This window comes from Mobula hypostoma, chromosome 21 (genome assembly GCF_963921235.1).
Source record: "Mobula hypostoma chromosome 21, sMobHyp1.1, whole genome shotgun sequence".
Classification (NCBI taxonomy): Eukaryota; Metazoa; Chordata; class Chondrichthyes; order Myliobatiformes; family Myliobatidae; genus Mobula; species Mobula hypostoma.
Window position 1 is genome coordinate 60,323,522 of NC_086117.1, and position 16,724 is coordinate 60,340,245.

General features: G+C 45.6%; 1 protein-coding gene across 1 annotated transcript in view; it reads left to right on the forward strand.

Moving 5' to 3' along the window:
- txnrd2.2 (thioredoxin reductase 2, tandem duplicate 2) overlaps positions 1 to 16,724 on the forward strand; it is a 197,458-nt gene that overhangs the window by 78,443 nt on the left and 102,291 nt on the right. Inside the window, exon 7 of the mRNA XM_063074135.1 lies at positions 11,592 to 11,654. Coding sequence (XP_062930205.1) covers positions 11,592 to 11,654 — 63 coding nt within the window. The remainder of the gene's footprint in view (positions 1 to 11,591; positions 11,655 to 16,724) is intronic.

The following is a 16,724-nucleotide window of genomic DNA, read 5'->3' on the forward strand; positions in this document are numbered from 1 at the left end:
AGATGGCAAAAGACACTTTTACTAGAATGCAGTATACTGACCAATACTAAACTAGGCATGACAACCTGCCTCAGAGTACGGAGATGTTGTGTTTATCCAGTTCTTTATATGGCTCAGGATGTTGGACAATATCTAGTAACATGAGGAAACGAATTGTAGCAGCAGAAATGTGGTTTTTGAGGAGGATGCAAAGAATATCATGGCCGAAACGAATATCTAATGAGGATGTCATGAACAGAGCAAACACAAATGTATGAGATCATGAAAAGGCAACGTAACTTCATTGGACATGTGATTAGGAAAGGGGAGTTAGAATGTATGGTAATTATGGGCAAGATTGAAGGGAAGAAAGCAAGAGGAAGACATAGACAAATGATGATGGAGACAGCAGCCAGAGAATTGGAAATGAATTGATCCACTTGACCCGAAACAGGAGTGTGTGGGCCATGGCAGTCAAAGCTCAAACTGGGCATGGCACCTGATGATGATGATGTTGACAACATCATGATGAGTGGAGATATGTCTCTACCAATGGAATTCCTTCTGCCAGACTGCAGGTCACCCATGGGCAAGGTGTAGCACCTGCTTAGCCCCCACTCCCGATCAAGGTCACATGAGTCCATGGGAGCAGATGGTAGATGGTCGTACGAGCAGCTGGTGCGTATCACAAATCCTGGTTTTGAGAGCACTGATGCCAGGCAAATGAGTATTGATAATGGCTGGGGTCACCTGTCTTGTAAAGACACTGTCCAGAAGAAGGCAATGACAAACCACTTCTTTACAAGATTTGCCAAGGGAGGAGAAGATGGCGGCGCGACGCAGCTCGCAGCGGCCACTCCGGTGGTGATGTCTGTTGTTTGCCAAGTAGGGTGCCGTGCACAATCCTGATTTGATGGAGACGGACCTGAGCGCACGGAGGAACACCTGGTGAAACTTCTGAAATGCCTGCTTTGCTGCTGCTGCTACTGTGTGGTCCGGAATCTCCGGAGGGGGAGGCCCTGAGTCCTCGGCTTTGCTTGTTGCTCGGCGGCCGGGGCGGGGTCGAAGCGCTCGGCAGAGATGGTGCTCGGTGCTCAGTGTCGGAGGGCTGGTCGGAGGCTCGAAGTTTTTGGATGGACTCAGAGTCGGCTGCAATTGGGTGCTTCCAATGGCGCTGCATCGGCAAGTTTGCGGCGCTTGGAGGTTCATGGCAGGAAGAGTTTCTCTCTTCTGCCGTCTGCGTGAGATGATGGGGCTATCGGGACTCGAGACTTTTTTTTACCGCGCCCGTGGTCTGCTCTTTATCAAATTATGCTATTGCTTTGCACTGTTGTAACTATATGTTATAATTATGTGGTTTTGTCAGTTTTAGTCTTGGTTTGTCCTGTGTTTCTGTGATACCACTCTGGAGGAACATTGTATCATTTTTTAATGCATGCATTTCTAAATGACAATAAACGAGGACTGAGTGTCCTCATAATCTAATCTAATCTAATCTAAAGAACAATCGTGGTCATGGAAAGACCATGATATGATCACCCACAACACAGACACGGCACATAATGAAGAAACAAGCAATGTTGTAAGCTAAAGCCTTATGCTGAGCTGTAGTGTTCGATGTAGCAATCAGAAAAAGATCTTCACCTTTGTCTGCTGATCGACTGGTCTAGCTGAAATCAGTTGAGGTCTCAGAATGTGAGTGAGAGCCTGACCTGCTGTCAAGTCTGAGCGGTGTTTTTTCTCCCAGCATAATGCTGAGTATTCCCAGTAAGGCTGGACCCTGCCTTTAAACCTCTGTGGAATCTAGAGATGGAATGTAGTAACAGTTTTGGTTCCAACTGTTACGAGAATACACATAAAATTAAGATGTTTGCTGGCCTGGGCTAGCATCAGTGGCATCAGCAGTTGGTCTGCCACCTGCCCTCAGGGGAAGGAGAGATAAGGAACAATGGAGCAGCGTCTGGAGATGTGTAATGAAGGGATGTGGGAGGAAGAGCTGTCTGGAGCGGCTCCCCCCTTTGAACCCTGAACTGTTTGAAGTGATGGACAGGCGATACCCCAGCAGGGGGATAAAAAGGGACAGGTTCGCTAAGACAGACACACACGCCACCCGAGGTAACGAGACCCTGGAAGCGGTGCGCTTCTCACGAGTGGGTGAGAAGTGCCAGACAACGACAAGGGTGGAAAGGTACGATCAGCGGGAACCCGGTGTGTGTCCGCCCTTGCCTGGGTGCCGGGTTCACTGCAGAGGATCGACCGCATCTGGAGGAGGGGTCACAGTCGGTGACCTCAGGTGACATCACCAAGGACCCGCCCAAATGCTGTTTGTGAGCCATCTCGCTGGTCTGTGAGTGAAGCTGTGCTGAATGATGAGTTGTTCCTATTCTATGTCTCTCTTCCCCCACATTGTCCACCGCCATGGCAACGATTACTGCGAACTGAACTACTAAACTGGACTGAACTTTGAGTCATTTTGAAATTGGTCATTTACCCCTAGACAACGATAGAGCTTGATTGATGCTGTTATCTTAATTCTGTGCACATGTGTGTTTATCATCACTGAACTGTTGCATTTATTATCCTTCCGATTACTGTGTTGCTTGTTTCCTTAATAAAACTTTCTTAGTTCTAGTACTCCAGACTCCAACTGAGTGATCCATTTCTGCTGGTTTGGCAACCCAGTTACGGGGTACGTAACATAAGTGGGGGCTCGTCCGGGATTTTGAACGCTAAATTTGGGACGGAGTAAATTGATTGGGTTAAAATTCCCGAAAGAAAGAAAAGACAAACAGCAGAAATGGAGGTTGAGGAATTTATAAAGGCGCCGACCTTGGAGGCATTAGAGGATGCCAGGAAATCGGAATTGATAGCTGTGGCAAAACGGGTGAATCTTGCTAAGGTGAAGTCGACAATGAGGAGAGAGGAGATACACAGAGCTATTGTAGAGCACTATGTATCTAAAGGTGTGTTTCCCCAAGGTGAGCTGGGGGAGGTGTCTATTGAAAAACCTGCTGGAGACGCGGTACAGGTACAGCTTGAAAAACTGAGACTCGAGCACGAGTTCCGGGTACGGCAGTTAGAAAGGCAGGAGAAAGAGAGAGAGTTAGAAAGGCAGGAGAAAGAGAGAGAGTTAGAAAGGCAGGAGAAAGACAGAGAGTTAGAAAGGCAGGAGAGGGACAGACAGTTGGAGAGAGAAGAGAGAGAGAGGGACAGACAGTTGGAGAGAGAAGAGAGAGAGAGGGACAGACAGTTGGAGAGAGAGGAGAAACAGAGGGAAAGGGAATTTGAGCTGGAAAAGTTAAGGATAAGGGCCGAGCAGGGGCTCGTGCCGAACCAAGGTGGAGGGTTCCGGGCGACCCAGGAGGTTAGGCTGGTTCCCCCATTTGACGATACCGATGTGGATCGGTACTTTCTCCACTTCGAAAAAGTAGCTATAAGTCAGGACTGGCCGAGGGATAAGTGGGTTGTTTTACTTCAGAGTGTACTGAAAGGGAAAGCCCAACAAGCTTACTCCGCTTTATCCCCGGAAGATGCCCAGAAGTATGAGGTGGTGAAGGAGGCCATCCTCAGGACTTATGAGTTGGTCCCGGAGGCATACCGGCAGAGGTTCCGGAATGCGAGGAAGCGGTGGGACCGCACGTATTTGGAGTTTGCTCGCGAGATGCAAACATATTGTGAGCGTTGGTGCGCCTCGAAAGGGGTAGAGGGGGATTATGACAGACTGCTGCAACTGGTTCTGATTGAGCAGTTTAAAGGTTGTGTCCCTGAGGGTATGAGACCCTACCTCGATGAGAAAGAGGCAGCCACGTTAGCCGCAACCGCTAAGTTAGCGGATGAGTATGCGTTGACGCATAAAATGAAGGTTGCCCCGAGTAAAGGCTACCAGAAGGGTAGTCAGGACGGCGGGGAGAGTCCACCGGAAAAGTCAGAAAGTAAGCCGGGGACTAGTGAAAAGGATAAGGTAGACCGGGAGCAGTCTGGTAGGAAGTCTCCTGGGGTCGTCTGTTATAATTGTGGGAAAGTCGGACACTTTGCGTCCAGGTGCTTTGCCCCAAGGAAGGAGACGGGGAAAGGAAAAGCGGAAATTTTGAATGGCTGTATTGAGCTGTTAAGCGAACCGCTAGGGAAGGACAGGTCTGAAAAAGTCCAAGAAGGGCGCGAGAGGTTTATCTCGGCCGGACTGGTGTCAGTGAAGGAGAGGTTAAAACCAGTTCCAGTGCGGATCTGGAGAGACACGGGAGCGTGTCAGTCACTAATACTGAAGAGTGTATTAGAGTTTAGCTCAGAGACCCAGGCTGGGGAGGTAGAGGTCAAAGGTGTTGGGGAAGGGACAGAGTCAGTCCCTTTGCACCAGATACATTTACAGAGCAACCTGGTCTCTGGACTAGTCACGATCGGGGTGAGGTCCGAATTACCGATGAAAGACGTGGAAGTCTTGCTCGGTAATGACATCGCCGGAGGAATCGTGTTCCCAGTTGTGAGATTGACGGGTCAGCCTGCCAGCATGGAGGCCCCGCCCGCGATGGTGAATTTGGCTGAAACATTTCTGCCAACCTTGTATGAGACAGGGTGTAGTGAGATAAGAGGTAGTGAGGGAGCTGGGACGGACGTAGCAGTAGCCAGGAAAGAATTTGTGCAGACGCAGGAGCGAGACGAGGGGCTGATGGTTTTTGCCGAGACCGCTCTCTCTGACACAGCCTTGACAAGGGAACTAGTAGGCTATTGTGCGGATGAGGAAGTGCTAAGGAAGAAAGGGAAATCAAGTACAGCATCCGCAGATGAGGAGTGGGGGGTGGTGCAAAAGAGTTATGGGGATGAGGTTTTTAACATGGCCCACGAGGTACCCCCCGGTGGACATTTTGCGGTGCTGGAGGAAACAGTTGGTGGAATCATGAAAGAGAGTTACCGGCTGCCCAGGGGGAAAAAGGTTATTGATCATGACCGACGCGAACTGAGACGGTCACCGGCTTTTGATATGCTAACAAACCTAGTCGGTGTTAGCGTGGAAATCAATGAAGCTAGGGGCCCCCTGCTAAGAGAAAAAAACCATTTTGAAAAGATTAGGATGGGATCGGTCAGATGGGAGAAGGCTATTGTTTTGGCCAGGTCCACTGATAAGGTCTCTCCCTTAATCCCCGAAGGAGTAATTAAACGACTCGCACCCATGTGTTTGATTGTCCCGAGGAACTGCAAAGAACTGGGACGTTGGGTTATGTCTGTTACAATAGGGCAGCCAAGTAAACAACACCCATATTTTTCGAGTAATTCAGTGACTAAAGGGCTGATGAACACAGAGGTGTGTATTGGCAATTTAATACGGCTGTCTGAAGCCAGCGTGATAGTGAGCCTTGGAAAAAATGAATTCGGCCACACGAGAGTCACTTACCTGGGAATTGTGGTGACACAGGGGCAGCTGGCAGTGATGCAAGCTACAGTGCAGGCTATCGCTGACCTCCCAACCCCGACAGACAAGAGGGCCCTCAGAAGGCTTTTGGAGATGGTGGGGTACTGCAGGAAGTTTTGCAATAACTCTGCGGTCAATACCCGTCCCCCTCCTACTAAGCCCTTGCGAGAGAAAATTGAGTCGGAATGGGACGACCCTTGTTATTGTGGTCCGGGACAAAACCAAATGAGAGGTTACATTGGTCGCAATTCATCAGTGTCTTTGGCCACTATGAAGTTTGCTGAGTTGGAGCCTGGTCTAAGGGATTATTAATAACACGTGTAAAAGGAACAGAAAATGTGATGACTGTCTGTCAAGGTGTTGACAGCTTCAAATTCTCTGTATTAGCTAAAGAACTGTTAAAGATGTATATTGTGTATGTATCAGATAATGTAGTCATGTTTGTAATTTTTACCTCCCGGTAAAAATCCTTAAAGGGGGGAAGTGTTACGAGAATACACATAAAATTAAGATGTTTGCTGGCCTGGGCTAGCATCAGTGGCATCAGCAGTTGGTCTGCCACCTGCCCTCAGGGGAAGGAGAGATAAGGAACAATGGAGCAGCGTCTGGAGATGTGTAATGAAGGGATGTGGGAGGAAGAACTGTCTGGAGCGGCTCCCCCCTTTGAACCCTGAACTGTTTGAAGTGATGGACAGGCGATACCCCAGCAGGGGGATAAAAAGGGACAGGTTCGCTAAGACAGACACACACGCCACCCGAGGTAACGAGACCCTGGAAGCGGTGCGCTTCTCACGAGTGGGTGAGAAGTGCCAGACAACGACAAGGGTGGAAAGGTACGATCAGCGGGAACCCGGTGTGTGTCCGCCCTTGCCTGGGTGCCGGGTTCACTGCAGAGGATCGACCGCATCTGGAGGAGGGGTCACAGTCGGTGACCTCAGGTGACATCACCAAGGACCCGCCCAAATGCTGTTTGTGAGCCATCTCGCTGGTCTGTGAGTGAAGCTGTGCTGAATGATGAGTTGTTCCTATTCTATGTTTCTCTTCCCCCACATTGTCCACCGCCATGGCAACGATTACTGCGAACTGAACTACTAAACTGGACTGAACTTTGAGTCATTTTGAAATTGGTCATTTACCCCTAGACAACGATAGAGCTTGATTGATGCTGTTATCTTAATTCTGTGCACATGTGTGTTTATCATCACTGAACTGTTGCATTTATTATCCTTCCGATTACTGTGTTGCTTGTTTCCTTAATAAAACTTTCTTAGTTCTAGTACTCCAGACTCCAACTGAGTGATCCATTTCTGCTGGTTTGGCAACCCAGTTACGGGGTACGTAACACAACAAACCTGTTAGTGACTCAGACTTTGAGTCATTGATTCACAGAAAAATGCAGCACAGAAACAGGCCCTTCAGCCCGTCTAGTGCTTGCCAAACCATTTAAACTGCCTACTCCCATCAACCTGTACTGGGACCATAGTCCTCCATACCCCTACCAAACCCATCCAAACTTCTCTTAACTGTTGAAATCGAGCTCGCATGCACCACTTGTGTTGGCAGCTCATTCCACACACTGATAACCCTCAGAGGGAAGAAATTTCCCCTAATGTTCCCCTTAAACATTTCACCTTTCACCCTTAACCCATGACATCTGGTTGCAGTTTCACCCTACTTCAGTAGAAAAGCCTGCTTGCATTTACCCTATCTATACCCCTTATCATTTTGAGGCATGCATGCAAATACAATAGTTCTGTTCATTGACTGAACACCTGTTAATCCTGTCAATACCATTGGTCATAGCCAGGAGGATTTGTCCATTGGGGCGGCGCAGTTAACGTAAGGCCATTACAGAACCAGCAACCCGGGTTCAATTCCTGCCGCTGTCTGTAAGGAATTTCTCCGTTCTCACCCTGACTGCATGGGTTTCCTTTGGGTGCTCCAGTTTCTTCACACTTTCCAAAGATGAATTGGTAAGCGTTAGTAAGTTGTGGGCATGCTGTGTTGGTGCTGGAAGCATGGTGACTCTTGCGGACTGCCCCTCCCCAGCACATTCTCAGACTGCGTTGACTGTTGACACAAACAATGCATTTCACTGTATGTTTTGTTGCACACATGCCAAATAATGCTAATCTTTAAAAGATCTTTATCTTTGCTTTGATAAGGTGACTATTATAGCAATAAGCTAATTAGTAATCCCATGAGAACATAATAGTAACTAGTTGCTGTAGATCTAGTAGAAATGTGAACAAAAGTTTCCAAGAGACAATACTGCAGTAGAACATAGAGCAGTATAGCACACAGGCCATTTGGCCCACAATGTTGTGCTGAACCAGCTAAGAAGCAAACAAAAAACACCTAACCACTAATCCCTCCTACCTACACCATATCCATAGCTCTCCATCTTCCTTACATCCATGTGCCTATCCAAACATCTTTGAAAAGCCTCTAATGTATTTACAGATGCTGGGGTCACGACCCGCTGAGTTCCTCCAGCGTGTTGTGAGTGTTGCTTTAATGTATTTGCCTCTACCACCATACCAGGCAGCGCATTCCAGACATCACCACTCTCCGAATAAAAACCTTACCCCTCACATCCCCCTTGAACCTACCCCACCCCCTTTCACCTTTGACACATGCCCACTGGTATTAGACATTTCATCCCTGGGAAACAGACACCCTCTGTACACTTTATCAATGCCTCTCGTAATCTTGTAAACCTCTATAAGATCTCCCCTTAGTCTCTGGCACTCCAGAGAAAACAACCCAGGTTTATCCAGCCTCTCATGATAGCACAAGCCCTCTAAACCAGGCAGCATCCTGGTGAACCTCTTCCGCACCCTCTCCAAAGGATGCCTCGACATTCTTCCTATAGTGGGGTGACCAGAATGTGACCTAATGAGAGTTTTATAAAGGTGCAACATGACCTCCTGATTTTCGGACTCAATGCTTCGACTAGTAAAAGCAAGCATTCCATAAGCTTTCTTAAGCACCTTATCGACCTGTGTAGCCACTTTCAGGGAGCTATGAACCTGGATCCTAGGATCTCTCTGCTCAGCGACGTTGTTGTGGACCTTGCCCTTAACAGTAATGCACTCAAATGCCAGTCTAGGTTTTGCGATAATTCAATCAGTGTGAGGCTTTGCGTTACTTATGCACAGAGCATGGGAGTGGTACACAGTGGGCAGCTTACAGTGTGGGAATGATGAACTGGGCTGCCAAGCCAAAAACAAAAGCACAGTCGAAAGCCCATAGGCAAAATAGAGAGAGCCTCACACACGTAGGAGGCCCAATTATTTCATTGTGCGATTGTTTGGCCCCATGCGCACTTGCTATATTCTCACAATCGATCTGATCCATTGTTGTAAATATTGTGAGAGGTACTAGAATATGAAAGCAAGGATAAATATTGAGGCTTTATAAAGTACTGGTGAGACCTCACTTGGAGCAGTATTGGGCTCCCTATCTAAGAAAGGATGTGCTGACATTGGAGAGGATTCGAAGGAAGTTCACAAAAATGATGCCGGGATTGTAAGGCTTATCATATGATGGACGTTTGGTGGCTCTGGGTCTGTACTCACTGGAATTCAGAACGGGGATCTCATTGAATGTTGAAAGCCTTCAATGGATGTGGAGAGGATGTTTTCTATGGAGGGTGGAATCTTAAGACCAGAGGACACAGCCTCAGAATAGAGGGGCGGCCTTTTAGAACCATAAGACCATAAGATATAGGAGCAGAAGTAGGCCATTCAGTCCATCGAGTCTGCTCTGCCATTGAGTCATGACTGATCCAATTCTTCCAGTCATTCCCACTCCTCTGCCTTTTCCCTTTGATGCCCTGGCTAATAGAGACCCAAACTATCTCTGCCTTAGATGCACCCAGTGACTTGGCCTCCACAGCCACTCTTGGCAAATTCCACAGATTTACTACCTTCTGACTAAAGTAATTTCTCCACAGCTCTGTTCTAAATGGACGTCTTTCAATCCTGAAGTCATGCCATCTTGTCCCCTACCATGTGAAATAACTTTGCTAGATCTAATCTGTTCAGGCTTTTTAACATTTGGAGTGTTTCTATGAGATCCCCCTTATTTTCATGAACTCCAGGGAATACAGCCCAAGAGCTGCCAGACATTTCTCATATGGTAACCCTTTCATTCCTGGAATCATTCTCGTGAATCTTCTCTGAACCCTCTCCATGTCAGTAAATCCTTTCTAAAATAAGGAGCCCAAAACTCCACACAATACTCCAAGTATGATCTCAAGAGTACCTTATAGAGCCTCAACATCACATCCCTGCTCTTATATTCTGTACTTCTAGAAATGAATCCCAACATTGCATTCGCTTTCTTCACCACCGACTCAACTTGGAGGTTAACCTTTCGGATATCCTGCACAGGGACTCCCAAGTCCCTTTGCATCTCTGCATTTTGAATTCACTCCCCATCTAAATAATAGTCTGCACATTTATTTCTTCCACCAAAGTGCATGACCATACCCTTTCCAACATTGTATTTCATTTGCCACTTCTTTGCCTATTCCCCTAAACCCTCCTAAGTCTCCTAAATTCCCCTAAGTTTCTCTGCAGGCTCTCTGTTTCCTCAACAAATCCGCTCCTCCACCTATCGTTGTATCATCAGCAAATTTAGCCACAGATCCCATAGTCCAAATCATTGACATACATCGTAAAATGCAGTGGTCCCAACACCGACCCCTGTGGAACCCCTCTGGTAAACGGCAGCCCGCCAGATTAAGATCCCTTTATTCCCACTCTCTGCTTTCTGCCGATCAGCCAATGCTCCACCCATGCTAGTAACTCCCCTGTAATTTCATGGGCTGTTATCTTGCTAAGCAGCCTCATGTGCGGCACTTTGTCAAAGGCCTTCTGAAAATCCAAATACCACACATCCACTGCATCTCCTTTGACATACCCTGCTTGTAATTTCCACAAAAAATTGCGGTAGGTTAGTCAGGCAGGATTTTCCTTTCAGGAAACTATGCTGGCTTTGGCCTATCTTGTCATGTGCCTCCAGGTACTCTGTAATCTCATCCCTAACAATTGATTCCAATAACTTTCCAACCACTGATGTCAGGCTAACAGGTCAATAGTTTCCTTTCTGCTGCCTCCCACCCTTCTTAAACAGTGGAGTAACATTTGCAATTTTCCAGTCATCCGATACAATGCCAAATCTATCGATTTTTGAAAGATCATTGTTAATGCCTCTGCAATCTCTCCAGCTACTTCCTTCAGGACCCAAGGGTACATTCCATCAGGTCTGGGAGATTTATCCACCCACAGACCACTAAGCTTCCTGGGCACCTTCTCAGTCGTAATTTTCACTGCACATACTTCACTTCCCTGACACTCTTGAATGTCTGGTATACTGCAGATGTCTTCCACTGTGAAGACTGATGCAAAGTGCACATTCAGTTCCTCTGCCATCTCTGCATTTCTCATTACAATATCTCCAGCGTCATTTTCTATTGGTCCTATATCTACCCTCAACTCTCTTTTACCCTTTATATACTTAAGAAAGCTTTTAGTATTCTCTTTGATATTAGTCACCAGCTTCCTTTTATAGTTCATCTTTTCCTTCCTAATGATCTCCTTTGTTTACTTCTGCAAGTTCTTAAAAGCTTCCCAATACCCTATCATCCCACTAGCTTTGGCTTCCTTGTATGCCCTCTCTTTTGCTTTTACTTTGGCTCTGTCCTCACTTGACAGCCACAGTAGTGTCCTCCTTCCATTCGAAAACTTCTTATTTGGAATATATCTGTCTTGCACTTCCTTCATTTTTCGTAGAAACTCCAGCCATTACTGCTCTGCTGTCCTTCCTGCACATGTCCCTTTCCAGTCAACCTTGGCCAGTTCCCCCCTCATGCCATTGTAATTTGGTAAGGAACAAAGGTATGGAAGATCTTCTTCAGCCAGAGATTGGTGATTCTGTGGAATTCTGTGCCACAGGTGTCTATGGAGGCCAAATTATTGGGTATATTTAAGGCAGAAGTTGATTAATTCTTGATTAGTCAGGGCATGAAGCAGGAGATTGGGGTTGAGAGGGAGAATGGATCAGCTGTGATGAAATGTTGGAGCAGACTCGATGGGCCAAATGACCTAATTCTGCTCCTATATCTTATGATCTTATAATTCTGAGCAGTGTGTCCCTTACAACTTTATCTGATTTCTTGAGCAACAAATTATTTTTGCAGAGCCTTCTCACAGCCGAAAACATTGTTTTAGCAACTGGAGGAAGACCGAGGTATCCTGCAGATGTAAGTATTTAATTGCTTTGCATTCGATCCATTACAGGACTACTGGTTAATTTTTTATTCACGCTGACAAAACTGGCCATTATTAGAGAAAAATTTGTATGAAGAGAAGAGCATGTCAGAGTGTTTTGACTTCCCTTGAGACCAAGTGTTGATAGGCTTGACACTGAACCATATGATGAATGTCTTTAATTCTGCATTACAAAGTCAGTCTTTAGCACCCCTCAAGGAGAATGAAAAATTGGACACTTCTCTATAGGGTGGGAAAGTTTTGACAGGCTGCCGACCTTTAACTGCTCTACGTGTCTGCAGATCAGAATCAGGTTTAATATCACCGGCATATGTCGTGAAATTTATTGTCTTTGCGGCAGCAGTACAATGCAATACATAATAATCGAAAAGAAAATGTGAGTAAGTAATATATTGAATAGTTAAATAGTGCAAAAATAAAAATAAAAAATTAGTGAGGTAGTGTTTTTTGTGTTCAATGCCCATTTAGAAATTGGATGGCAGAGGGGAAGAAGCTGTTCCTGAATCGTTGAGTGTGTGTCTTCAGGTTTCTGAACCTCCTGCCAGATGGTAGCAATGAAGACAAGGCATGGTTGGGTGATGGGGTCCTTAATGATGGATACTGCCTTTTTGAGGCATCACTGCTTGAAGATACTCTGGATACTACAGAAGCTGGTACCCATGATAGAGCTGACTAAGTTGACAACTCTGCAGCTTATTTTGATCCTGTGCGGCAGCCCCCCCACCAACCATATGGTATTGCAGCCAGTTAGAATCCCTGTTTCAGTGGAGATTTGAATAGACAATTGGCAATGGGTTACTTGCAATATCTCGGTAAGGTACACAGCCTTAGGAGAAGTAGGAAGGGAGAGCGTTAAAAATCCATCTAATGTGACACTCAGGTTGGAGTAACAACACCTCATATTCCATCTCGGCAGCCTTCAACCTGATGGCATGAACATTGATTTCTCTAACCGAGTAATTTTTCCCCACTCCCCCTTCTCTGTTTTATCATTCTTCATTCTGATTACCTTCTCGCCTGTTCTCTTCTCCTGACTTGCCTATCACCTCCCTCTGGTACCCCCCCACCCACCCACCATTTCTCCCATGGTCCACTGTCATCTTCTATCAGATTCCTCCTTTTCAGCCTTTCACTTCTTTCCATCTAAGAATCTCCTAGATTCTTATATTTCTTTTGATTGATTCTAAATGAAAAAATTAGCACAGACAGCTAATGCAGATAGTGAACTGGCTTCATACAATGCTTTCGATTATTGCATCCTCCAACTCTTCATTTTCATTGTAATATTCAAGATGATTGTGGATACCTTCCAATTCTTCGTAGTCCGTAACTTGTTGAAGCGTGAAATTTTCACTCCTACCCATTTCTGGCATCTCGAAGCCTGAATGCTTAAAACTGCATTGAGCAAAATAGTTTTGAATTGTCCAATTGCTTATTTCTCGTCAACTGTCAGTAACAAAAACTGGCTGTGTTCTGAACACAAGCACACACAACTGACACAATTTAAAAACTGTTTGCTCTAAGCACGGTGCAGTGTCTTAGCGGCTGCATATGTACACGCAGTTGATACTAGTTAGAAACTGTTCAGCAACAGTCTTCTGCCCCAATTAAGTGGCATAGTGTCCCAAATAAATGAAGGAAATCACAGCTATTTTCTTGATTAGTATTGTTCTTTAAGAACTGTCTCAAATAAGTGACTGCCCCAATGAAACGATGGCCCAATTAACTGGAATCCACTGTATATACTTATACATACTTTGATAATAAATTTACATTGACTACTTGAAGATTTGTCTAACACTCCCTTTCCCCTGTAGCTGTCCTTTTTTTTTTCATCCATGTGCCTATCTACGAGAATTTTAAATGTCCCTTATGTATCTGCCCGTACCATCACTCCTGGCAACGTGTTCCATCCACCCACCACTTTCTGTAAAAAAGACCTATGCCTGTCATGCCCCCTACGCTTTCCTCTAATCAGTCTTAAAATTATGCCTCATCATATTAGCCATGTCTGCGCTGGGAAAAACGTCTCTGTCCGTCCATTCTATCTATGCCTCTTACCATCTCTATCAAATCCCCTTGCAGTGCAATTGGAACAATAACTACCCAGGTATGCCACTCAGTTCAAGAATATTTCTGGTTAGGCATTAAATACTGGGCTGAATTCTGGGAGGCTTCACTTCATGCCTGGTTAAGTCTGCTTTATCCAACATTAAGTAAACATGAGAAATTCTGCCAATACTGGAAATCGAAGCGACGCACACAAAATACTAGAGGAGCTCGGTAATTCAGGCAGCATCTATGGAAAGGAATAAACAGTTGACGTTTTGAACTGAGACCCCTCTTCAGGACTGGAAATGAAGGGGGAAGAAGTCAGAGTAAAAAGGGAGCGGGGAGTGGAAGGAATTCAACTAGAAAGTGATAGGTGAAGCCAGGTGGGGAGGAAAGCTATAGGGCCAGAGTGGAAGGAATGTAATGGGAGGGATAGAAGAGTGGACATTAGGAGAAAGAGAAAGGGAAGGAGAAGGGCACCCCAGAGGAGGTGATAGGCAGGTGAGATCAATTTCCATAGATGTGCCTGACTTGCTGATTTCCTCCAGCATTTTGTGTGTGTGTTTCTCATCCAACTTTGGTTAACATGAGAGCCATGTTCTTGAAGATGAATTTGAATGTGCAGCAGAGAGTTGTAAGCTCAGTCAGGTCCATTGCTTGCCTCCGTAGTATGCAGGACATCTTCAAGGAGCAATGCTTCAAAAAGGCAGCGCCCATCATTAAGGACCCCCATCACCCAGGTCATGCCTTGTTCTCATCAGGAAGGAGGTACAGGAGCTTGAAGGCACTCAACGAGTCAGGATCAGCTTCTTCCACTCTGCCATCCGAGTTTGGAACAGACATTGAATCCATGAGCACTACTTCCCTACTTTTTTAATTTAAATTCTTGCGCTACTTATTTAACTAATTTGCATTTTTTGTTGTTTTGTACTGCAGCAGCAAAGGCAACAAATTTCATGGCATGTGCTGGTGATATTAAACCTGATTCTCATTCCATTTCTTGGTTACCATATTCCTAATGCAATTGATTTTAAAAAAAGGCCGATGCCCTGATTTGATTTTTTAACATCCCCTTTTATTTATTCTGCATTCACAATGATGGAATTTATAACAGATCTTAGAAGCAGATTCCCGTCAGAATGTGTAGGCTTGTATTGGTGGTGCATCCTCACAGACAAGACCTGGTCCATGTACGTGTACTTGATGTCAGTTGCTAGATCTCCAGTAAGGTAGGGAAAGTGCTAGATAAATTTTCTCTTCTCGTTAATCCAGGGCTGATTTTATGGACATTTTTGTTGAAATCAACAGCAACTTTCACATTCAGATCTATTTAGCAAATGTACATCAACACATACAGTGAAACACATCACAGGTTCAAAGGTTCATTTTAATATCATAGAATATATGCAGTATACAACCTGAGATTCTTACTCTTCACAGACATCCACAAAACACAAAACCCAGTAAAATGAATGATAGAAACATCAAAAACCCGAAGTGCCACCCCAACCCCTTCCTTTGCACAAGCAACAGCAGAAGCATTGACTCCTGGCATTTTGTTAACAACCATAAGACCATAGGAGCAGAAGTAGGCCATTCAGCCTATTGAGTCTGCTCCACCATTCAGTCATGGGCTGATCCAATTCTTCCAGTCATCCCCACTCCCCTGCCTTCTCCCCATACCCTTTGATGCCCTGGCTAATCAAGGACCTATCTATCTTGGCCTTACATGCACCCAATGATTTGGCCTCCACAGCTGCTTGTGGCAACAAATTCCACATATTTACCACTCTCTAAGTAAAGTAATTTCTCTGCTTCTCTGTTCTGATTGGACATCCTTCAATCCTGGAGCCATGCCCTCTTGTCCTGGACCCATGCCCTCTTGTCCTGGACCCTTTTACCATGGGAAATAACTTTGCCAAATCTAATCTGTTCAGGCCTTTTAACATTCGGAGTGTTTCTATGATATCCCCCCCCCCCATTCTCCTGAACTTCAGGGAATACAGCCCAAGAGCTGCCCTTTGTTCCTCATACGGTAACCCTTTCATTCCTGGAATCATTCTCGTGAATCTTCTCTGAACCCTCTCCAACGTCAGTATATCCTTTCTAAAATAAGGAGCCCAAAACTGCACACAATACTCCATGTGGTCTCACGAGTGCCTTATAGAGCCTCAACATCACATCCCTGCTCTTATATTCTATACCTAGAGAAATGAATGCCAACATTGCATTCGCCTTTTTTACCACCGACTCAACCTGGAGGTTAACCTTTAGGGTATCTTGCACAAGGACTCCCAAGTCCCTTTGTATCTCTGCATTTTGAATTTTCTCCCCATCTAAATAAGAGTCTGCCCATTTATTTCTTCCACCAAAGTGCATGACCATACAGTTTCCAACACTGTATTTTGTTTGCCACTTCTTTGCCTGTTCCCTTAAACTATCTAAGTCTCTCTGCAGACTCTGTTTCCTCAGCACTACTGGCTCCTTCACCTATCTTTGTATCATCAGCAAATTTAGCCACAAATCCATTAATCCCATGGTCCAAATCATTGACATACATCGTAAAAAGCAGCGGTCCCAACACCAACCCCTGTGGAACTCCACTGGTAACTGGCAGCCAGCCAGAATAGGATCCCTTTGTTCCCACTCTCTGTTTTCTGCTGATCAGCCAATGCTCCCTAACCCATGCTAGTAACTCCCCTGTAATTCCATGGGATCTTGTCTTGCTAAGCAGCTTCATGTGCAGCACCTCGTCAAAGGCCTTCTGAAAATCCAAGTGCACCACATCTGCTGCATCTCCTTTGTCTACTCTGCTTGCAATATCCTCAAAAAATTGCAGTAGGTTAGTCAGGCAGGATTTTCCTTTCAGGAAACCATGCTGGCTTTTGTGCTATCTTGCCATTTGCCTCCAGGTACAGCGTAATCTCATCCTTAGCAATCAATTCCAACAACTTCCCAACCACTGATGCCAGGCTAACAGGTCTATAGTT